At 42.7% G+C, this 23,397-nt stretch overlaps 3 protein-coding genes across 4 annotated transcripts; 2 read left to right on the top strand and 1 right to left on the bottom strand.

Moving 5' to 3' along the window:
• Positions 1 to 281: 281 nt before the first annotated feature.
• Positions 282 to 4,078, bottom strand: LOC115662109 (uncharacterized). 2 transcript variants are annotated; one of them, XM_030584293.2, is made up of 3 exons: positions 3,944 to 4,078; positions 3,519 to 3,577; positions 282 to 1,490 (listed from the first exon to the last, which is right to left on the bottom strand). In XM_030584293.2, the coding sequence occupies exon 3, from the start codon at positions 1,426 to 1,428 to the stop codon at positions 436 to 438; it is 993 nt and encodes a 330-aa protein (XP_030440153.1). In that variant the 5' UTR covers positions 1,429 to 1,490; positions 3,519 to 3,577; positions 3,944 to 4,078; the 3' UTR covers positions 282 to 435. The 2 variants fall into 2 exon arrangements, with proteins under 2 accessions (XP_030440153.1, XP_030440154.1); XM_030584294.2 differs by having other exon boundaries at positions 282 to 1,459.
• A 2,178-nt stretch (positions 4,079 to 6,256) lies between these two features.
• LOC115664775 (vacuolar-sorting protein BRO1) lies at positions 6,257 to 12,745 on the top strand. The gene is made up of 8 exons (XM_030586659.2): positions 6,257 to 7,086; positions 7,554 to 8,504; positions 9,326 to 9,415; positions 9,570 to 9,638; positions 10,701 to 10,841; positions 10,925 to 10,973; positions 11,605 to 11,708; positions 11,924 to 12,745. The coding sequence occupies exons 1-8, from the start codon at positions 6,388 to 6,390 to the stop codon at positions 12,458 to 12,460; spliced, it is 2,640 nt and encodes an 879-aa protein (XP_030442519.1). The 5' UTR covers positions 6,257 to 6,387; the 3' UTR covers positions 12,461 to 12,745.
• A 3,477-nt stretch (positions 12,746 to 16,222) lies between these two features.
• Positions 16,223 to 17,284, top strand: LOC115664774 (uncharacterized). The gene has a single exon (XM_030586658.2). The coding sequence runs from the start codon at positions 16,479 to 16,481 to the stop codon at positions 17,001 to 17,003; it is 525 nt and encodes a 174-aa protein (XP_030442518.1). The 5' UTR covers positions 16,223 to 16,478; the 3' UTR covers positions 17,004 to 17,284.
• The last annotated feature ends 6,113 nt before the right edge of the window (positions 17,285 to 23,397 follow it).

Genomic DNA, 23,397 nt, shown 5'->3' with positions numbered 1-23,397 from the left:
CATTGTAGGATGCACTATTTTAAGGGCATTATACGGGAGCTTTTGTTCACCTACTTCGTTTGTCGCCTAAGAACATGTACTAAATAATTTGGCAAAGACTATAAGTACTATATGAGTTTATTTGTTGCAATTCGTAGCTGGGTCAACACTGTGATGTAGCAATGCTGTGGCGTTGAAGTTGGACGAGTCAATTTTTTAAAGAACGGTTGTAAATTGCTACAGCTACGACAATGAGAACGCTGAAGTTGCAAACTAGGACTTAGAAATCACAGGTGGCCACAGGAACTTTAAACCACGAAATTGGATAGAAAGCAAAGCTGAACTTGGAACGTTGCATGAAACCACAGATTCCGACCACATCGAGTAAACCAATGAGTTCAAGTTATTCGTGTGCACCCGCACTCATAAATGAAGCAACTAGGGAGCCCAGAGTTTTCATGCTCGGGCATCATGACAAACACCATCTTCTGCAGTTGGTTTGTCCATCGATTCCCCAATAGCTTCTCCAGGAGGCTGAGACTTGAGAGTACTGCCATTGCTGTTACCATGCCGCTGTTTGTGATGCTGGCCATGCTTGTGATGCTCAACCTTCTTGTGCTTTGACAGATTACTGGCTTCGTCATGGTTGTCGTCCGATGACTTGCCCACAGATCGACTCCTTCGACCGCGTCCATTCTCATCAGAATCTGATGGGTCCAAGTCCTGGCTGCGCGACCGTTTGCGATGCTTATGGTGCTTTGAATGCCTCTTCCTTCTTATTTCGCCATCTTCAACTTCACTTGAAGAACCTGAATCACTGGACTCCGAGTACTGCTGCCTCTTGTGATGCTTTGTATAACTCCTCTTCCTAACAGCAGCATCCTCCTCATCGCTCAAATCATCTGGACTACTCGATTTCACCTTCCTATTGTGTCTATGATGCCTTGCACGCCTTCTCCTCCGAATCTTCTCATCATCACTGTCTTCACTTGGAGAGTCAGCAGTAGAATCTGATCTTGAGTCATGATGCCTGCGCCTCTTATGACTTCGCTTCTTTCTCCTCTCTTCTTCAAACTCACTATCATACTCATCACTGCTATCATCACTAGTACCCGAAGATCCTCTCCTTTGTTTGCGCCTTGACTTCTTCTCCTTCCTCTTCTCATCATCACTGGAGCCAGAGCGGGCACGCTTCCTATGTTTCTTGTGAGATCGTCTCCTCTTTTTCTGCTCCTTAGAGTCAGAATCACTGTCAGTACCACTGTCAGAGGCTGACGAAGATCTCGTTCTGTGTTTTACAGCCTTCAACTTCCTTGCTTTAGCTTCAGCATCAGCCTTTGCCTTGGCAGCAGCTTCAAGCTTCTGTTCCCATTTCAAAGGCGCTTCCTTCTTCTCCAGAGCTCTCTTCTTCTTCTCCTCAACCATCTGAATGAACTTCTTGCAGTCCATTTGGACACACTAATAAAAACAAGCTCAACTCCTGCATTTTTGTATGATGACCGGAAGTACATCTCAAAAAAGAGAAAAAACAATGTTAGTTCCTCCAATAGAATAGCGCAATCCCAAACTTCATTATGGAAGCAACAATAACTAAGAAAACACTAAATGCATTCAATATTCAATCACACCATAGCTAGAAAGGAATAAAAAATCTTCCGCTACAGATCTCCTTCCCATCTAATTCATTCGTGTCAAAGTACAACAGCAAATAAGACATCATACTGGTACGTGACACACATTAAAATGTGACGTATTATTGAATACACGCAGACAATGTAAGAGGTTGTCTGCCAAGCATCCAAGTTTGACACTTGCTCATGATTCATCCTTTTATCTCAATAATATGCAGCATCCAGTCTAAGCTTACACCCAAAATCCACCACAATTTCACTGAACCCAGTATCCGCCGTATTCCCAATTTCCAATGGTTGTGAAGGATGACTTTGTGACCTAAATTCTTACATACAAGACTCTTAATTCCTCAGAGATCACATATCTGTAACTGAAAAAACCTACATATAATACTATAGAATTAGATCCTATCATCAAATTAGGTCCATTATTTCTAATTATTAATTGATTGGGGGTGGGGGTGGCAATTTGGCAAAGGTACAGAGCCGACAGATACATGTCGCTCCTACCATATCTAAGTTAAAGTCCCACCGACCAAATAACAAGATAAAGCCCCACAAAAGAAAACGAACTATCAACAAATAATGAGTTTGTAAATGATGCATTTATGACAATGCTATTTCTACAAAAATAAAGTGTTATATCTGTATAATCAAATTTATTTTATTATTAAACAATGAAGTATAGATCCTGCACATGGCAAGGACCATCACTTCAAGATGCAGATAAAGTTGACATTTTTTAAGCCAGTATGACCAAATCACTCATTGCACAATTGCCAACTGATCCTGAATATATCAATAACCTATCACAGCAAGCAACTGTCGCTCTAAAGGTCAACCAGGTGAGCGACTATTGGGATCAGGCTGATCAAGAAAAACTAATGAAAGTACAAATCACTAGGAATATAGACTAAAAAGTTGAAAGCAGGCGTTGTCAAGGAGTGCAAGGCATTGCCCTTCTTAAATATTAGAAGCTACTGATACGAAACACTCTACAATAACAGATGACTGCTTTTAGGGGTTTTACTGCACAAGGCCCCTGCAGAGGAAAGCTTTATTCCAGCGAATAGAAGATGGTTAGCTCCGCACAACATAGGGATTGGCATGCTTTCGGGAAGACATAGAATAGTAGAGGATCCAGCATGCGGAACACAGCGATCATTAGAAATTCACGAATTAGAGATGCCAAGATATACTCTTTCCCATAATTTCTCATAACAGACCAAACCACTAAAATGCAAATAGGGATAAGAAACGTGATCAATATCATGAAGAATAAAGAGATACCGTCTATACCCACATAAAAATTGATGTTTTCATAAGGAAGCCATCAAAAGATTTCCACAAATTGAGATTTGGCTTAGAAGGACCGAAATGTATATGAATAACGGAGGAATTCAAAAAAGCGATAAGAGAGGCGCACAGACCAATCCATCGCATCGGTCGTAGTCTTGAATTTGGAATGATAAAAAGAGTAATACAAAACACGGTCTCAAAATTCTCTTTAGAGATGATCCTCGATAAACTCTTTCTAACGCTACTCCGAGATAACTTAACAATCAATTCCAAAAAAGGAAGAGTTCCTGCATAAAGGCTCATTTGCCAACAAAATGAAGAAATACCACACGTTTTACTTCCCAAACTTGCCAATCTATCTTCAGACCGTCTCGGTACAAACACAAGTAGACGGTCATGCTCGAAAAACAGGTCACACCCTCATCTTTTTGCAGTAAGAACTTTAATGGTTACATCGGAGCCCAAAGGCAGTAAAAACCTACTCTTACTTACTAAATGAGCACAATTCATCACCTTCACTACACACAAGAAAGACTCTTGAGGTTTCCGAGCCATGAATTCTACGAATAAACCTGAGTCAACCGGAGCAATTAGATTAGGCTTCCTTACCTTGTGTGTACCGAGAAGCAACGTCGAATATCAGTGAGGACTCCGATGGAGCAACAGATCTGCCAATTCCAGAAAAATGAGGATAACGTCAGGTCACAAGAGCTCCATCAACATCACAAAACCTAATCTAACATCAGCAAACGAACCACAAGGCCCGAACTTGGCCCACTTTGCTCGGCACGGTCGCCTCAAAGCCAGAGCAGAAACTCTTCCCCTCTCGAATCAAACCGAAATCCTCACCCCTCGCGTTTCAAGTTCTTCCACAAACAAACAGTAAACCCCCTCCAGGATACGGAGAGCAAGGCAAGACGAACGCAAAGACCCCGGAACAGCGGAAACCCTAGCTCGGAAAGCACGAGAGAGAGAGAGAGAGAGAGAGAGAGAGAGAGAGGGAGCAAGCGAATCGGAGAGACGCGATGGCGCACCTGGATCGGCGGCGGGCGGTGGAGGAGCGGCGGAGGCGATGGGCGATCGGAGAACGCAGCTGATCACGAGCTCCTCCGGCACTAGGGCTGCTTCGACTTTCTTGTAGAGAGAGAGAGAGAGAGAGAGAGGGGTTTTGTTTCCAGACGCGTCTAAATATATTTTAGAGAGAAAGAGAGAGAGAGAGAGAGAGCTTGAAACGGGTAATCGGGTAATCGGGTCAAACGCGTCCGCGGTCTCGACCGGTCCGGGTCCGATCGAACCGGGGGGGCGGCGGCTTGGCCGGTAACCCCAAAGACCCCCAAATAATTTTTTTTGAACTAGTTCTGTTTTTGTGGAAACGACTTTCTAAAGCTTTTGTTATTCACGCAAAAATATGATTGTACTTCGGTTCTCTCTTTCCAATTACATTAACCATCTTCAGAGCTTCTGCCGGACCAACTAAAAAAAACATATTTCAAGTAAACTTAACCGACAATTTGATTGGGATCGTTATGTCCGATCGCTCGGGGATTACTGAACTGATTACACTCGACACAACAAACATCTTACAGGAAGGGGCACGGCTAGGAATCAAAGGAGCAATTTCTGGAAAAAAAAAAACAGAAAAACTAAGACAGAAACCCTTTCTTACCTAGAGAACCAAGGAGATGGTGCTCTATAATTCCGTAGAACATGAATGTGAATCACTCCCAGTTCCAATGTGCACGACCACTTTTAATGAAAGAATGTGCATTCCTCTTTTGTCCTGATCTTTGATGGGTGGTGTAGCCAAAGACGCTGAAGGCTTGAGAGACGATAATACTCGCGGACAATGATGCGAATGAAAGAGGAGAGGAGGCATGCGTGAAACATTTAAATAAAAAAAAAAGCAGTCGCTCCGGGTGGTTATTGATCCAGTTTCCCTTTGGAACCGATTCGGTCCGGTCCGGACGGTTTCTGTTTCGATCGGTACATCTTGCTCACCCTTGAACTTTAGGCTTGGTACCCAATAAAGAGAGAATGAATTCGAGAGTAAAAAAAGGTACTATTCTTATTTAGAATGTCAAAGTTTAAAATTATTATCCGACGATATTATTCGAAATCTTACCATAAATCAAAATCATTGAAGATTTCCAAAAAGAAGAAAAAAAGGGAAAATTTCAATTAAAGACCCCAAGTAGGGTCAAATTCTCAAAAGATGACCAAAAGTGAATATAGTGTCAAATAAGGGCATGAAGTGCCCAATCAGTCTCAAATAATGACCCGAAGTGCCCAAAAAGTCTCAAATAAGGGCCTGGGTCGCCGGCGGGCGAGAATGTTACTATTCCGGCACCGAAACAGTAAAATTTTTATTTTTTTATTATATTTTCCTTTCTGTTTTTTTTCTTTTCCTTTTCCTTTTCTTTTGTTTTTCTTCTCTTCCTCCGCCGGCCATAGCCGGGGCCGGCGGAGGTCGCCGGTCTCAGGCGCGGCCGCCCTCGCCGACGTAGGGCGAGGTCGAGCCTCGCCAGATCTGGCGAGGGCTCGGCCCCGCCGGCCGGGCGAGGCCGAGCCCTCGCCGAACCGGGCAAGGGCTTGGCCTCGCCAAAGAATCTGGCGAGGTCGAGCCTCGCCGGTCTGGCGAGGGCTCGGCCTCACCGGCGTCGGCGAGGCCTGGCTCGCCCGCAACCAGCAAGGCCGGCCTCGCCGACGCGGCAAGGTCGAGCCTTGCCGATTTGGCGAGGGCTCGGCCTCGCCGGCGCCGGCGAGGCCGGCTCGCCCGACGCCGGCGAGGGCGGCCTCGCCTGAGGCCGGCGACCTCCGCCGGCCCCGGCTATGGCCGGCGGAGGAAGAGAAGAAAAAAAAAAAGAAAAGAAAAAGGAAAAGAAAAAAAACTGAAAAAGAAAAACAGAAAGGAAAAAATAAAAAATTTTACTTTTCCGGTGCCGAAATAGTAACATTCTCGCCGGCCGGAGGGCATTTTGGCCGGCCGGCGACCCAGGCCCTTATTTGAGATTTTTTGGGCACTTCGGGTCCTTATTTGAGATTGATTAGGTACTTCAGGCCCTTATTTACATATTATGTTCACTTTGAGCCCTCTTTTAAGAATTTAACCCCATTTGGGGTCCTTAATTGAAATTTTCCCGGAAAAAAATGATAACACGAAACGCAAACGCAAACGCTGGCGCGTTCATCCTAGTAGCAGCATGCAAGACTGCAACGGAGCAGTAAGGTTTTCGATTCCGGACGACGTCGCTGTTCGCTCAGACAAGTCCGACGGTGTCGTGTCGTGTTTCCTTCGCCAGTAAGTTAAAAAAAAAAAAAAAAAAACATCCTCCTCCACCTCCGTCGCGACCCCTTCAAGGCCCAAAAAAAAAAACCAGTCTTTCTCTCTCTCTTCTTTCTCTCTCCTCTGATCGATCGTCTTCTACACTCCTTCCTGCCCCCAAATTCACCTCCGCAATCGATCGATCGATCGAGCAGGATGTCGGCGCCGCCCTCCTCCTCCTCCTCCTCCTCCTCCTCCTCCACCACCAACATCATGCTCGCCATCTTCGAGAAGAAGACCGCCGCCGTGGACCTCTACCGCCCCGTCCGCTCCTACATCGCCTTCAACTACTCCGAGCGCGAGGCCCAGAACCTGGAGGACGACCTCCGCGCCCTCCGCGACCTCCGCTCCGACCTCGAGAACCCCGCCAAGCAGCCCTCCCCCACCGCCCGCCGCGACCTCCTCCAGTCCTACTTCCGCGCCCTCTGCGTCGTCGAGACCCGCTTCCCCATCTCCCCCGACAAGGACCACGTCAACGCCGTCACCTTCACCTGGCACGACGCCTTCAAGCAGAAGCACAAGGCCTCCCAGCAGAACATCCACCTCGAGAAGGCCGCCGTCCTCTTCAACCTCGGCGCCGTGTACAGCCAGATCGGGCTCACCCACGACCGCTCCACGGTGGAGGGGCGCCGCCAGGCGGTCCAGGCGTTCATCGGCGCCGCGGGGGCGTTCGCTTACCTGAGGGACAACGCCGCCGCCAAGGCCTCGATGGGCAGCTCCACCACGGTGGACGTGTCGGTGGAGTGCGCCGGGATGCTGGAGAGGCTGATGCTCGCGCAGGCGCAGGAGTGCGTGTTTGAGAACACCATTGCCAAGGGGAGCACCCCGGGAGTGTGCGCGAAGATCTCTCGGCAGGTCGGTGTCTTGTTAATTCCTCTCGATCGCATTTGTTTGGATGTATGACTAGTAGAGTCCGTGAGCGTGCACTTGGTATGGACGGACTGATAGTGGATTGTTTGTATGCGATGGAGCGATCTATTCTCTCGGTTATGAAGTGGTCAAAATAGCCGAATTTGACATAAAACTGCTCTTGATTTGTGGATTCAATTTTCTCTTTGCTTGTGAATCCCCATGCATTTTGCTTTCAGAATCGGGAATCTGATGACTTGGAATAGGTGGTTTTTGGGGTTAAGTAACTGACGATTGATGTTAGGACTGTTGTTGTTTGGATTGTACAATGCTAACTTCTGGATTTCATTTCTGGTGGTTTATGGCTTATTATAGCACATGGTAATCTAGATTTTGTACTGAGCTAATATTAGTCCTTTCATGTGATGAAATTAGTGATCTTAGCACATAATACTTTTTCCAATACAAAACAGGTCGGATTGTACTATGAAGAAGCATTGGCAGCTCTGAATGTGGCACCTTTGAACCAACATTTTGACAAGGGCTGGATATCCCATGTGCAGCTGAAGGCGGCTTTTTTCTATGCAGAAGCATGCTACAGATACGGTCTAGAACTGCATGAGAAGGAAGAAATTGCCGAGGAGATTGCAAGGCTGAAGAGTGGGATTAGTACCTTATCAGAGGCCAAGAAATCGACAAAAGGTGCACCAGCTCAGCTTTTGGATGCAATTAACAAGTTGGAGGCAAACATTAATAGGAACCTAGACAGGGCCGTCAAGGAAAATGACAGAGTTTACCTTATGAGGGTTCCTTCCCCTAGTTCCTTGCCGCCCCTCCCTTCATTCTCTATGGTCAAGCCAATGCCGATGAATGAGGTTTTGGATGCCAGCAAGGAGAAGATGTTTGCAAGTCTTGTCCCTGATAGCAGTGCAAAAGCACTTTCTAGGTACACTGAAATGGTCGATGATATTATTCGAACTCAAGCTGAAAAGTTGCAGCAAGGAAGTGAACTTACCCGTGTGAGGCTCAAGGATATGGACCTACCGGATTCTATACTAGCTCTAGAAGGGCACTTCGCTCTTCCAGCAGATCTCAAAGAAGATGTGGAGGCAGTGCAGATCAGTGGGGGTCCGGCTGGTCTTGAAGCTGAATTACAGCAGCTTCGGGATCTGAGGCGAGTGAATCAAGAGCTTCTGGTTCAAACCGAAGAGCTTCTGCAAAAAGAAGCAAGAGAGGATGCCCAATTTAGGGGCCAATTTGGAACACGCTGGACCAGGCCTCAGTCCAGCACTCTGACGAAGAATTTGCAAGATCGGTTAAACAGATTTGCTGGTAATCTGAAGCAAGCAGCAGAAAGCGATGCCCGTATTGAGCGTTCAGTGAAAGATCATGCGGCACTCATGTCAATTCTTGATCGTCGGCCAGTAAGAGCTTTCATAGTTGCATTGACTAGGTTGCATTTTTTATGTAAAAGTTTGAGAGGATGCATCTAGCCAGCATGGTTATGACCCAAAATGTGCATGCCCAAAATTTTATACAGTCTACGGAGATCTCTTTTAGTGATTTATTTAATGGGATCAGGCCATTTTATTGAGCATCTTTTAATTGTATATGGATAACATACATAGGCTTTGTTGCGTATTTAGAAACTCACTCAATGAAAGCAAAATTCTTCAAATTGAATTGTTAACGAAGAAAACCTGCTAAAATTGTTCTTGTCGTAGTATGGCCATACGATCCTTGGGATGAGCTGTTCTCTCAACACAATACAGTAACGTATCATTCTCGAGAACATATTGGGCAATATCACACAACTTGTTAACCGGTAGCTCTGTCCGTTCTAATCAGTTGATGTCCATTTTCATCAGCCAGCAGTCGGCTACTCATTTTTGTTATGTTTGCAATGAAAAATTAGTCACGATCCTTTAACCATCTATATCCAGTTTGACTAATGCCACTCCCCTTGGCAGTTGGCAATGGGTGATTGTAGCACTTACCTAAATCATCTTTCACTAGGTCATTTCTGAAAAGCATTTTTTCCCCTTTGAATCACATGAATTTTGTTATATGCATGGACCAGATTTATGTTGGATATTTTCCATTGACTTTGAAGGCAGCAAGTACATTCTGAGTGTTCAAAATTTTCATTGAAGCTATATTTTGAATTCTGAGCTTGCACGAACGTAGTTCTCTTTTTTGTTTTCATCTGTATTTACAGTGATTGGTCTCTCCTTCCTTTTTCCAGATTGAATCAGCTCTCCCAAGTTTGGCTCGCCCGATAATGTCTTTGGATGCGAATGAAGATGCTATTGTGGGGGCCCTAAAGCAGAGCTTGGTAATTGTTTCTCTTGCATGACTCGGGCCTTTGATTATTTTTCTCAATGTTTTACATTCCTTGTTCCCGTCATCTCTTAATGATGTACTCAATGATATTTGATTTTTGTTTATTGTTGTCATAACTATATAATTTCATCGATTGTTCTTTTCAGAGACAATTGGAAACCCTCGGTGCACAGAGAGCAGGGCTTGAAGACATGCTCAAGGAGATGAAAAGGAAGGTTAGTTTTCTAGATAGTTCTTTGCTTACACCTCTGCCATAGAATAGATCAATCTAATACTTATAACGACTAAAAAAAAAAATTGAATGCCTTTTTGGAGATTATGAAGCTGCAGAACTTTATTCGTCAATATGTAATTTAACACAAGGAGAAGTTTTGAAAGAATCATTGGATTATTCAATAATTGGTTTTGTCCAACCTGGTACTGCAACTTCCAATTGCTGAATATTGGCACAATATTCATCCTTTTGGTTAAGACATGACTTCTTTTGGTAAGCATACTTCCGGGATCATCAATATGTGGCTTTTTATCTTTCAGTTAGCAAAGAGGAATTTCAAAGTCCATTTGCTGTAATAGTTTCTCGTATTTAATTTTTTTTTATGTAAGAAGGCTATGCACATTGTGCATGTCTCCAAACTGGGTAAGATGGTTTGGAGTCTCTGGGCCTGTGGAATTTATGTTCTCAGAGGAATCGGTACAATTGTTTCCGAAGTACTCGCTTGTTGTATGAATAATGGTTACATCACCTTTCTCCGTCTCATTTGGATCGGCATTTTGTCTATCACCTTTCTCCCCCTTTATGAATTGGGCATCGTGCAACTCTTTCGTTTATTTTTGAATTTTAAAAACTCCTAATTCTACCCAATATGATTTTTCTGGTGCAACGTCTCATCAACTTTGAGTAGTCGTCCTTTCATTTTCTCACAATTAGTAGTTTGGCCTCTTTCCTTTTCCTTTCCTTTTCTGTTTCCCATCGAGCACACGAGACTATAGTAGCTTAAGAAGTGCTATTTTTCTTCTCTGAATGGATATTCTTGTTTAAAAGATAATCATCTTGATTGCTGATGATCTGTGATGGAGAGCGTAAAATCCGGTGGTATAGATAAATTGGTTCCTTAGCAAGATATAGCCATTAATTTCTCTTAACAGTGTGTCCTGAAATTTAGCAGTTACTCTGATGTTAGCCTGAAAAAAAAGCATGCCTTTAGTTTCCCTCTGGCAGAGCCATTATTGCTCTTAGACACACTGGACTGAGCCTACCTTTATATTTGCTTGCATAGGATGATATATTACCAAAGTTGATGGCATCAACCGGCTCTCAGGAAGACCTCTTTAAGAAGGAGATATCAAAGTATGATCCTATTTGTGAAGACATTGCCCAAAACATTGAGGCGCAAGAGCACTTATTGTTGCAAATCCAGGTTTCCTGCTGACCAGCCACTATTCTGCTGTGAGAATGGTTCCATTGTCTTGTTCTTAATATTATGTATGTCTTGTTTCACAGGCTCAAAATGATCAATTTTCTTCCATTTTCAACCTTGAAGATTACAAAGGTGGGTTATGGCTGTTCCAAATTAATTAATCATTTGCTCATCTTCATTGTTAGTGAATGATAAGCATAAACCTTTTAGGAATAACATATTTTCTTCGATTCTTACGGTTTTGCATGTTTACTAAAATTGATCTCACTCCTTTTCCAAGGAGAAACTCAAAAGGCCCAAGGGAATGAATGACAATGTCTCCTTTTCTTACTTTATGGAATGTCTGACTTTTGTTTTGTTGTCCCAGATTCAACTATTTCAGCCTTGCTGCTCACAGTTCTTGCTTTTTCTTTTTTTTCTTTTTTTGTCTTTTTTCTTTTAAAGTTAAGATGGTAGACCATCTACTGATTTGTGGAGAAAGTTGAATTAGGCTTCAACCTAGTCCTGTGAGATCGTGTGCTTTTTTATTCCTTTTACCTCAAGTGCAATCTTTTACTTTTCCTTTGTAACAGCTCTCTAAAGGCCCTTTTTTTTGTTTAATGGTAGCTAATGGTATTTTCTGTTTGATTCAGATGTTACATTACTATTTCAAGAAGAAATAAATATCGCTTTCGTTCGTGATGTTTGCCTGGGGTCTGCTCTTTTTTGTCCAAGTCAATTTATTAATTGGGTATATTTGTGAATGCTCCCTTCAAATTTTCAGCATCGCGCGAGAAATGTTATAAGCAAATTCAAGCTGCCATAGCTAAATATCGAGAAATCAAGGAGAATATCAATGAGGGGTTGAAGTTCTATGTCACTCTTCAGGTAAGACATGCTCATTTTTGGGTGTTGTGATAATTGCGTGCTATTTAATTCGTTAATCAGCTTGTTGTGAGGATGTACTCTGGCTATTATCTGATGTTTCTTCGATTATCAAAGAGTTGTTTGGTTGTAATGGTTGATTTCAATGGGCTAATTCTGAACAAAATGTTTGGTTCATCCTCGAGTTGTAAGAACTGGTATCCTTTTTGATTTGACAGGATGCAATTACAAACGTGAAGCAGCAGTGCACCGATTTTGTGATGACAAGAAACATCCAGTGCCGTGAAATGATGGAGGATGTACAAAGAAATATGGCCGGTCTGAGTTTTCAGGATAAAAATGCTGGAGGATACAACAGCAGCTATCCTGCGGTTGGACACCAGCCTCAAAGACCCAATTCAACAGATCCCCAAAGTGTATCTCATCCTCCTCCTCATTCACAAACTCCTCCTTATCAGCCTACTGAGCAGACCTCCATGACTGGCTATGGCTACCATACTCCATCGTATGGCTCGGCTCCGCAGCCACCACCACCTTATCAGGTTCCAGCTCAACACGGTGCCCCTTACCCCTCTCATCAACAGCAACAAGCTCCTCCGGTCAGCCATGAGTATGGCCAACCTGCATATCCTGGGTGGCGTGGGCCATACTACAATGCCCATGCTCAGCAACATGGTTCTCTTCCAAGGCCTCCGTACACTGTTCAGCCTCCATACCCGCCGTCTCACCAGAGTGGCTACTACAGGCCACAATAGGCTGGCTGGGGACATGCCTTCCTCTTTCCTGTCTTGTTTGGTATATGTTACTTGACTATCGTTGCTCCTGTCCTGGAACTTTTCCTGAGGATCGGATCTAGTTAGAGTTCACTGTTCTGTCTTGATGCCCACTTATCATCAAGTTATTCTTTCCTTTGTATTATCGTTGAGTTGTGCTATATTAAGTGAATTCTGTACGTAGCTCTTTTTAAGGATTTTGGGTTGTATAGGGCTGGTTCAGTATACGAGCAATAAATGAAGCTAATTCTCGTTCTCCCTTCCAAACCAGATGTGTGAATGGGGTCAAGGATCCCCTTGAAATTACTACTTTCATGTTATATGACTTGATCTGACAAAAAAAAAGTTATATGACTTGACATATTAAGCAAATCCTGCGACTGGTAGATCTATATCAGTTCTACTGCGTGCACGACCACCACCAAAAAACATGCCCTTTCTAAGGTTCCATCACAAGTAGAATGTCAAAGAGAGTATTTATGAGTACTGTAAAGTTGTATTTGGCACATTTTGGAACGTGTTTTGTTTTGCTACTTCTTTTTGCGCTAAGCTCATACATCTTTTTGATTGATGTAACAAATGAATCCTACCTTTGAGAAGGACAAACAACACACGATCGACATACTTATGGGTCCATGGCAAAAGGAAGATCGAAGCAATTGGATCGTTCATCTACCTTAGTTGCTTCTCAAAATGCCAACTTGATTCGGCATTTCCTCAGACCCCTGCTCCTATACAAAGAGTGGAGGTGGTGAATTGCTGTGCTGAGTTCTCTTCTGTTTTGTTCAAGATATCCTGACAATGGTGAGCACACAGAGCACAAAATTAGGACTGATCGCTTCCGCCAGCTCCTCCTATGTTATGATTGGTATTTCACGGACATGCTGAGAGTGTCTACATTCACTTGTCCCCATTAGAATCGACATAATTGATCCCTTGAAGCTAACGGCACTGGTAAACGAAAATCCCAATAAACTTTGAATATATGATGCATTGCACTCGGTTGGATGGGAACTCGTGCTTCTGGAATACCAAATTGGATAAAAGCTTTACTATAGATGCCTCGTGATCATTCAAATTAGGCCCAAAAAGGCTCGGAAATTCCGAAAGATGAAAAAGTGTCGTGATTCGCGAATGGATCTCTCTCCACTCAGGGTCGGCTCTCGAGCGAGTCATAAAATCTATTGAATTTGCCATTGTGATATTTCGGATCCCCCTTAGCACATCGTTTGCAAAAGGAAATAATCCCTTGAAAATATCGCGGGTACAATCTCTATTGAGAGAGCTTCTACGTCCCGACATGAATGACCTATCTTTATCAGGACTAGGAAGGTGACCTCTGAGTCTAGGGCACAAAAAACTAGAATAAATACGGTAGGAAAATTATCAAAAAAGTGCTAAACTCATTAGATTTGTGCTAATTGGTCCTAAATATTTCAATTAAGCCAATTTAATCCTAAATTCAATTGTGTCAATTTAATCTCAAGCATTTTGACGATTTATCAATTTAGTCCTAAATCTTTTTATAATTTGCCAATTTAGTCATTCCGATCAATTTTGACCGTAAATTGTTGACATGGACAACTTTTTTAAATTTTGTAGAATTTATTTTTTTTCTTTCCTTTTTTTCTTCTTTTCTTTTCATTTTTTTTCCAACTCTGTCGCCGGCGAGGTCGCTAGCTGATCCTCATCAACCACAGGCGAGTCAGCCATAGGCGGCAACCTCTTCGCCCTCACAGGTCACAGGGGAGGGCGTCGGCCCTCGCCCAAATTCAGGCAAGGGTCACTGGCCTAGGGTTGGAAAAAAATAAAGAAAAGAAGAAAAATAATAATAGAAAATTTTAAGGAAATTAAGAAATTGAAAAATTATTTACGTCGACACCGGCCGTTCCACGTAAAACGGCTGGCGCTGACTAGACTGCCATGTTAGTGGTTTTAGGCTAAAATTGGTTGAAATGACTAAACTGACAAATCGTCAAAATGTTTATGAATAAATTGGCACAATTGAAATGTTGTAAACTGAATTGGTACAAGTACAATAGCTTTACGGCTTTTTTGGTATTTTCCCTAAAATGCCGATGATATTCAGAGTCGAAGAGAAAATAAGGACGAAGTGCCTATGGCGGGTCAATCCCAATTAAGGTTGCGTCATATGTATTTTAAAGAATGATTAATTATAGGCTGGGTACATATAGAAACATAAATACAATAAAGACCCCATAACACATGCAAATTACACATTAATAAGTACTATCTAACTCCTGCGACGGAAACAATAATTCGATAGTGCAATGGAAACAAATAAGGGAAAAGTATCAAAAAAGTCCTAAACATTTTGCATTGATGCCAATTCAGTCCTAAATCCGTAGGTTTACTGGTTTAGGACTGAATTGACACCAAAAAAAGGTTTAGGACTAATTAATACCAATGCAAAAGGTTTAGGACTTTTCTAACGCTTCTCTCAAACAAATAGATTTTCGATGTCCACCGCGGCACAATTCTTTTTCCTTTGTTCTAGTAGTTAACCCGCCCGATCCGATGACTAACTCAAAAGTTTATTCAACATCAAGAGCGACCAGAACAGGTCGAAAACCAATCAAAACCCAAGCAGACCAAACGAAGTCCCCATCGTCGCGAAACGTCGCCCAAAATCGAATAGCAAATTTGTCAGTGGACTTACCATTTAACTTCGCGGTTTCACACTCCACTTTATTCTGCATCTCCACATTTTTTTTTGACTCGACGAATCTGCCCAATATTAAGGTATTTGGTTTCACACTGGCCGACTAGAACTTAAGCATTAATAATAACTTGAAAATTATAGGCACGACATCTCTTTCAAGAATGTTCATGGAAAGAGAAGCGAAAATGATGCGTGACAAAGAGAGATGCCATGGAAAATCGTTGGGTGCTCTATAGATCAATATCATCGGTTTTTGGTATTATTCTTACGACAAAGACTTTGTATATTTAAATATTGACTTCGACAGATACATCGAGCGGTATAATGGTGAGGAACTTGGGTGTAAATCCTAATGCCCCCAAATCCCCCATGACCTAGGCCCACCGAATAGCCCCGAAACCATAGTCTTTCCACCGCCACCCGCCATGATCTGATGCCGCAAAGCCGCGTCCGAGAACTGTCCCCATCCCCGACACCACTACCTCTCCGGTTCATCCACCGCCAACCTCCCCATGCTTGGATATCCACGGCGAGGTTGTGATGATCTCCGGCAACCTCAGATCGAGGTCGTGGGAGCTCATTGACAAAGCGAGGAGGGAGGGGGTAATTGCTTTGAAATGCAATCCGGTGCCTAATTCGAAATTACAAAACTAGAGGTACAAACTCTTGGTTTAGTGTACGTGTAGAATGCAAAAACATTTTCCTACTAATGCAATACCCGCCAATTGCCCATGCATTCAATGTGGGAAGCGCAGGCGAACGCCTTGCCAGAAGATAATATGTTGCCCGCACTCGGAGCAATAGGGCCGATTCATCTCCGATCTATGGAATCATGTGTGATTCCTCGTGAGGTCCACGTGATCCCATGACTCCTCTGCACCGCCTATAGATACCGGTAAGAACTACTAGTTTTTCCTACGAGCATGTGCACGCAGGAGAGAGTACATTGTACCGTGTCGCGTTGGGAAAAGTACAAAAAAAAAAAACATATGACTTAGGCAACTTCGCTGCAGTTTCCCCTACCCTTCGGCCAAACGCGCATGCCTTTCTCAATTCTTCCGTGAAACGGCACGTCAACTTCCCACAACCTTCACTCCACCTTCCATCATATGTCTTGATTTTCCCCCTTTCACAATATAAAAACTTCCGGTCCGTATCTGTTGACCCTTACTCTCATTCCTCTCCATATATACACAATTCCACGCCCCTTCGCCTGTTCACAATACACACAAAACACCACAGACAGACATCTTTCTCCCTCTTTGCACGTCTCTCTTTTAAGTCTTCTCTCCATTCCTGTTCCGAGGGTGATCGAACATGGGGAACTACATTTCGTGCACGTTCATCACGCCGCCTTCCATGAAGAGCAGCTCGAGGGTCGCGAGGGTCATCTTCCCAGGCGGGGAGATCAAGCAGTTCCGGGAGCCGGTCAACGCGGCCGAGCTCATGCTGGAGTGCCCGGGCCACTTCCTCGCGAGCTCCCGGTCCCTGCATGTCGGGCGGCGGTTCTCCGCGCTCGGCGCAGACGAGGAGCTGCAGCTCGGCGAAGTCTACATCATGTTCCCCATGCGGAGGGTGAACTCCGTGGTCGCGGCCGGCGACATGGCCGTGATGTTGATGGCCGCGAGATCGGCCACGAAGAGGATATCTGCTGGGGCTAAGGTCCGGGTGTCGCCCGAGTCCGCCGGGGAGGTGCAGGAATCGCCTGAGGGGGGAGCCGCCGCCACCGACGAGATGAGGCCGAGGCTAGAAGAAGTGGAGGGGTTCCCCCTGGCGGAGTACAAGCACAGGCTGGCCGTGTGCAGGTCAAGGAGGCCTCCGTTGGAGACCATAAAGGAGTAGGCCGTTCTATCAAGGTGAAGAAGCATATGGGGAGATTTTACCTTAGTCTGCTGCTCTGATGCAACTTTTTGGCTTAAATAGAGGAAGGAAATTTACTCAAGTGGGACTTGGAGATCAATCTCTCTCCATGTACATATAAAATTTTCAACTTTTATCCTTTTGGGTGTGCAGTGAATCGCATTGGCTGTATGCATAAAGAGCAAAGGGAAAGACATTAGGATGTTTTCGCGTGTTATAGTTGAACAGTTGAACTCTAATCTAATCAAATGATTATCATTCCACTCGGTTACTTGTTTGCTGAAGATTCTTCTCATTCCAACTGTCTGTTTTGTTCGGCGAATGTTATTCTAACTTGTCTTTATTGTCTAAACACAAGAAAAAGAAGAGATTCCATTTTGTAATCTTTCTTTATCTTTTATTCTTTTTGGGGTTCTAGTTAGCATCTTTGATAATGAAATCCGAGACTTTTACGAGAACGGAAGACAGCGGAAAAGTATGAGTATGAGAGAGTTGTCCAAAGTTGACCGTAAAAGGAAGCTTCGGTTAAGACCACGCGGGGGCCGGCTGTCCGCGGACGCTACCCGGAGGAAGCCCCACTTGCTTTGCTTGGGGCTTTGACTAGGACTGAGTAGGAACACGTTTTGGAAAAAAATTTTGGAGTCCGAAAAGTACCGAAACAACCCCAATATGCACCGACGGATGAGCTGTGGTTTACGGGGGTGAAGTGTCACTCGAACCCACGCTGTTAACTGACCGGTGAGAATTAGTGGGATTGAAGCTACAGCGTCATCATTTGCGCACTACAAAAAAACATGATTTTTGCGACGAAAATTTACGATGGAAAATTTTTCGTTGCAACTTTGCGAAGGAAATTGCGACGGAATTAATTTCCGTCACCAATTCCGTCGCAAATTTGCGACAAAAAATAATTCCGTCGCAAATTTCGTCGCTAATTTGCGACGAAATTATTTTCCGTCGCAACTTTCGTTGTAAAATTGCGACGGAATGTTGGTCGTCGCTAATTCCGTCGCAAATTAGCGATGACTAATTTTCCGTTGCAAATGTGCGACGAATTTTGCGACGGATTGATCTTCCGTCGCAATTTTGTGCGACGAAAGTAGCGACGAATATTATATCTGTTGCAATTTGCGACGAAAATGGATTCGTCGCTAATTTGTGACGGAAAATTAATTTCGTTATATGCACCCCACCCATCAATTTCTCTCTCTCAGTAGTAATTCGTCATGTCTCTCGCTTTTCTCCTGCCTTCTCCCTCTTTCGTTTCTCTCAACAAGCCGTGCGCGCAGAAATCAATCTCGGTAAAGCTTTTCCACCGGTAAGTATCGTAGCTAATTTCGTGACTAAACATGCGACTAATACGGTCCTGTTATTTCTATTCATCGCTTGATGCGAAATTTTTTTTATTGACTTTTTTATTCTGTTTTTGTTGTAAATTGGTGGCCGGTCGCCGGATCGGCGACGGCCACCAATTTGCGACGGACGGTCTTTGTCCGTCGCAAACTTGCGACGGACACACCCTGGCGAGGCCGTCGGTCAACCTCGTCGCCATGGTGGCCTCGCCCAGATCTGGCGGAGGCCGACCGGCCTCGCCATGGCCGCCGGTCGACCTCGCCGTCGCCCGAGATCTCGAGCGACGGCGAGGTCGACCGCGGCCATGGCGAGGCGCGCGGCCTCCCTGCAGGGCGAGGCCGACCGGCCTCGACCCATGGCCGGCGAGGCCGCGCGGCCCGGCCATGGCCGAGGCGAGGTCGACCGGCGGCCATGGCTGGCTGCTCGGCCTCGCTCGTGATCAGGCCGGCTGCCGGACCGGCGGCCATGGCGAGGTCGCTCGCCCTTGCCAAAATATAAGAGAAAAAAATTTAAAAAAAAATTCGGAAAAAATAAAAAATAATTTAAAAATGAATGTTAAGTGATTTTGCTTTTATTTAGGTACGTGTCCAATTGAAGGTCTCGCAATCCAAGTGAACGTTACAATTTTCTTCAAATTGACCACTTTCTGCTACCAAGATTTCAGTCAAATATCTGGGTAAGTCTTTTTTACATGGTAGTTTTTTCAATTTTTTAAATTTCAAAGTAATTGTTGCGTGAAAAATAAAATTTTAATTTTCATAATTTTATGGTTTTAATTAACAACGGTATATATGATATTTTAAATATTTTACGAGATTTTTTTATTTTAATACAGACACAATGCAAAGAGACAGGGCTTGAATGTATAATAAGAACTTACCTGGACGTCGAGGATTGACCGATGAGTTTCGTACTGGGTTGGAACTATTTTTAGACTTTGCTAGTAGTAAATATGAGTTCATGGATGGAAATAAGTTAAGGTGTCCGTGTAGAAAGTGCAGTAATGGTAAATTTCATGTGTGTGATACAGTTAGAGAACATCTTTGTAGATTTGAGTTTACTCCGAATTATTATAATTGGACTTGCCATGGTGAACCATTTATATCTGATGAAGGATATCGAAGAAGTGACCAATTTTTAGTTAGGGAAGAATGTAGCTATTATGACCAATTGAACCCATACGAGAGGATGGTGATTGATGTAGCTGGTCAGAATTTTGTTTCAGATTCGAACCATGCAAGTACTAGTTTTACTCCTACACCTGAACAAGTAGGTATTAGTCATGCATCACAATTGGAAGAGATAGGAGTAACGGGTTTTGATGAGAATGTGTGTAATGGAGCTTTTTCATCTGATCAGTTCTAGGAAGTGCTGAAAGCAGCAGATGAACCTTTATGGCCAGGTTGTGACAACAACATTAAGTTATCAGTGACAGCAAGACTGTTAAATATTAAGGCAGAGCATAATGTGTCGCAAGATTGCTTCAACTCTTTTGTTGACGTAATGCGGAAAACAATGCCTCGTGACAACAGCATGCCAAGTGATTTTTACGATATGAAAAAGCTAGTGGATAACTTAGGTCTTCCGGTTGTAAGGATTGATGTATGTAGTAGGGGTTGTATGTTATATTGGAGAGATGATGAAAATGCAGAATCTTGCAAATTCTGTAGCCAACCTAGGTACAAGATTAACAGGAGGCAGGGTCGTAATCAGAAGCGTAGACCATGCAAGCAAATATTTTATCTGCCCTTAATCCCCAAATTGCAAAGGCTTTATGCGTCTCAAGCCATTGCTGAGCACATGACTTGGCATGCAAATCATGAAACAGAAGAGGATCTAATGTGTCATCCTTCAGATGTAGAGGCATGGAAACATTTTGATAGAACGTACCCTGAGTTTGCGATAGAGTCTCGAAACATCAGGTTAGGTCTCAGTGCTGATGGATTTGCCCAATTTGGGAAATCAGGAAAAAGTTATTCATGTTGGCTAGTTATTTTAACGCCGTACAATTTTCCACTTGGTATGTGCATGAAGACACCTTATATATTTTTGACATTGATCGTGACTAGCCCGTAAAATCCGAAAAGTTAATAGATGTTTATATGCAACCATTGATTGAAGAGTTACAACGGCTATGGGAGGAAGATATCCTTACATATGATGTTTCTACCGATCAAACATTTGTAACGAAGGCTGTTCTTCTTTGGACGATAAATGGCTTTCCAGCTTACGGAATGTTATCTGGATGGTGTACAGCTGGGATATTAAGATGTCCGATATGTTTGGAGAGATCAAAGTCATTTAGATTAAAACATGGAAAGAAGCCCAGCTATTTTGACTGTCACAGACAATTTTTACCGATAAATCATACATTCAGAAGGAATAAAAAATAGTTCATCAAGAATAGGACTGAAAGAACACGTCCACCATTGAGGTTGATCGGCGATCAAATTTGGGAGCGGGTGCAGGACTTTCCAACTGTTGTTCAGAACCCTCACGGTACGACTTTTGCGTACGGAAGTACACATAAGTGGACAAAACGCAGTATATTTTGGGATCTACCGTATTGGAAGGCCCATCTTATTCATCATAATCTTGACGTCATGCACATAGAAAAGAATGTTTTCGACAATGTCATAAATACTATGATGGATATCACCGGAAAAATAAAAGACAACTTGAACGCAAGAAAAGATATGAGAGATATTTGTGATCGGCCAACACTAGATGTGGATGCAAGCAGCAGGGGACCAAAACCAAAAGCAGTTTATTTATTGGATAGGGAGCAGAGGCGAGTTGTTTGTCAATGGTTGAAATCTGTGCGGTTTCCTGATGGATATGCTTCGAACCTCGGGAGATGTGTTGATTTGAATGAATGCAAGTTGACAGGTTTGAAGAGTCATGATTGTCACATATTGATGAAAAGACTAATTCCAATAGCTTTCAAGGAAGTTCTACCGAACTTTGTATGGGGCGCCATTATAGAGTTAAGCAATTTCATGCATGATATTTGCTCGATAGTGTTAAAAGCATCACACATGGAGAAACTGGAGAGATATATTCCAATTATTCTTTGCAACTTAGAAATGATATTTCCTTCATCGTTTTTTGATTCGATGGAGCATCTATTAGTTCACTTGCCTTATGAGGCCAAAGTTGCAGGTCCCGTCCAATTTCAATGGATGTATCCATTTGAGAGGTAATTTTTTTTAAAATAAAGTTAAAATTACTTTATTATATATTATGTTCCGATAAGTTTGTTTCTATTGCAACTAGATTCTTATATCATTTGAAGAAAAAAGTGAAGAATAAGGCATGTGTTGAAGCTTCAATTTGTAATGCATATATTGTGGAAGAAGTGACAACATTTACGTCATACTATTTTGAGTCGCACGTGCAGTGCAAGAGGCGGAGAGCAGGCAGAAATGATGAGGGCCCCAGTGATCCCAATTGCAAAGCATTCTCTATTTTCAATTATCTGGGTCGACCAAGCGGCGCATGTCAGTTTCGTTACTTAACAGGCGAAGAATTGCATGCAGCCCATACATATATTTTACTAAACTGCCCAGAAGTCGAGCCATACTTCGTGTAAGTGTAAATTTGCAAATATATGTATTGTGTGTCAAATATTTGCTAATATATAAATGGTATTTGTTACCAGGATTTTCCAAACTTCAATGTGTGGATTACCACCAAATGAGTTTGACCGTTTGTGCGATGAACAATTTGCAGCATGGTTCAAAACATATGTAAGTTGCCTATGGCCCAAAACCAAATTATTTAAATTTTATACATCATTTATTAAAATATATTTTATTGACCTTGCGCGTGTAACCTTAGGTTCACAGTAATCATAATGAACTTGGAGAGCAAGGATTGCTATATCATTTGTCATGGGGTCCACAAGTTAAGAGTACGAAGTTGGCCAAAGATATTTTATAAATGGATATAATTTTCACACTCAAGAATATGGAATGGGAAAAGCCACAATGAATAGTGGTGTGTGTGTTCGGTCATCCAATGGTGGCAGTTCAAAAGATAATTTTTATGGCTTGTTGGATGAAATCATAGAAATAGAGTACCCTGGACCTTTAATGATGCGGGTTGTGTTATTTAAGTGCAAGTGGTTCGACCCCGTCAAAGGAATGAAGGTGCATACAAAGTTTAATTTGGTTGAAATAAATCACAAGAAAAGGTATATGGAATATGAACCATTTGTCTTGGCACAACAAGCAATTCAAGTATGTTATGCATCATATCCTAGTTTGAAACGTGACAAAGCTGATTGGTGTGCTGTATGTAAAATCAAAGCACGGAGAAAAATCGAGAAACAATGGAAGGATAGAGCCTATCAACAAGAGAAAGTTTGTAATACGGTTGAAACTGAGGAATATAACATTCCAACTTTACGAGATCCATGTGGAGCAATGATAGATGTGGATCCAACTGAAATTTGCGAATAAAATGTACAAGATGGTTCAGAATTTGATTTTGAGACAGATGATGAGGACGAAGATGAAAATGAAGATTAAAATTGTTGTAACAAAACACTTTTAGTTAAATTATTATTGCGACAAGTGTTATTTTGGTTGTCATAATTATTATTATTGTTCTTGTTCTTATTGTTATTGCTATTTTCATTATTGTTGTTGTTATTATTGTTGTTGTCTATTATTCTTATTAATTTAATTGATTGTCGGAAAATTTGTCGCTAAATGACGACAAGTCAAATATTATTCGTGCGATGACATTTGGGATATTCTATTTTCCATTGGATTTGGATCGTTGCTAATTTCGTCGCTCATTTTACGACAATAACTTATTCGTGGCTACTGTTCATCGAAGAATTATCGACGGAAGTGAAATTCATGGCAATTTTCTAAATCCGTCACAAATTTGCGACGGATTCGAAAATGTCCTTTATTTTTGGAATCCGAAATAAATCCGTCGGAAAATTGCGACGGAAAAATATTGTCTTTCGCAAATTTTGGATAGGAAAAAAATACGTCGCAAAATTTGCGAC

The sequence above is a fragment of the Syzygium oleosum genome, unplaced genomic scaffold, assembly GCF_021117445.2.
Source record: "Syzygium oleosum isolate NSW1041296 unplaced genomic scaffold, Sole_v2.1 Sole_v2.03, whole genome shotgun sequence".
In the NCBI taxonomy this organism is placed as follows: Eukaryota; Viridiplantae; Streptophyta; class Magnoliopsida; order Myrtales; family Myrtaceae; genus Syzygium; species Syzygium oleosum.
Note: the sequence above shows the minus strand (reverse complement) of the source record. Positions and strands in the feature narration are given on the sequence as shown.

Bases quoted from the DNA above. Each gene is read 5' to 3' on its own strand.
- LOC115662109 (XM_030584293.2), bottom strand. From the start codon at position 1,428: ATGGACTGCAAGAAGTTCATTCAGATGGTTGAGGAGAAGAAGAAGAGA.
- LOC115664774 (XM_030586658.2), top strand. From the start codon at position 16,479: ATGGGGAACTACATTTCGTGCACGTTCATCACGCCGCCTTCCATGAAG.
- LOC115664775 (XM_030586659.2), top strand. From the start codon at position 6,388: ATGTCGGCGCCGCCCTCCTCCTCCTCCTCCTCCTCCTCCTCCTCCACC. The intron at 9,416-9,569 runs GTAATTGTTTCT...TGTTCTTTTCAG, and splicing joins GGGCCCTAAAGCAGAGCTTG to AGACAATTGGAAACCCTCGG. The intron at 9,639-10,700 runs GTTAGTTTTCTA...TTGCTTGCATAG, and splicing joins TCAAGGAGATGAAAAGGAAG to GATGATATATTACCAAAGTT.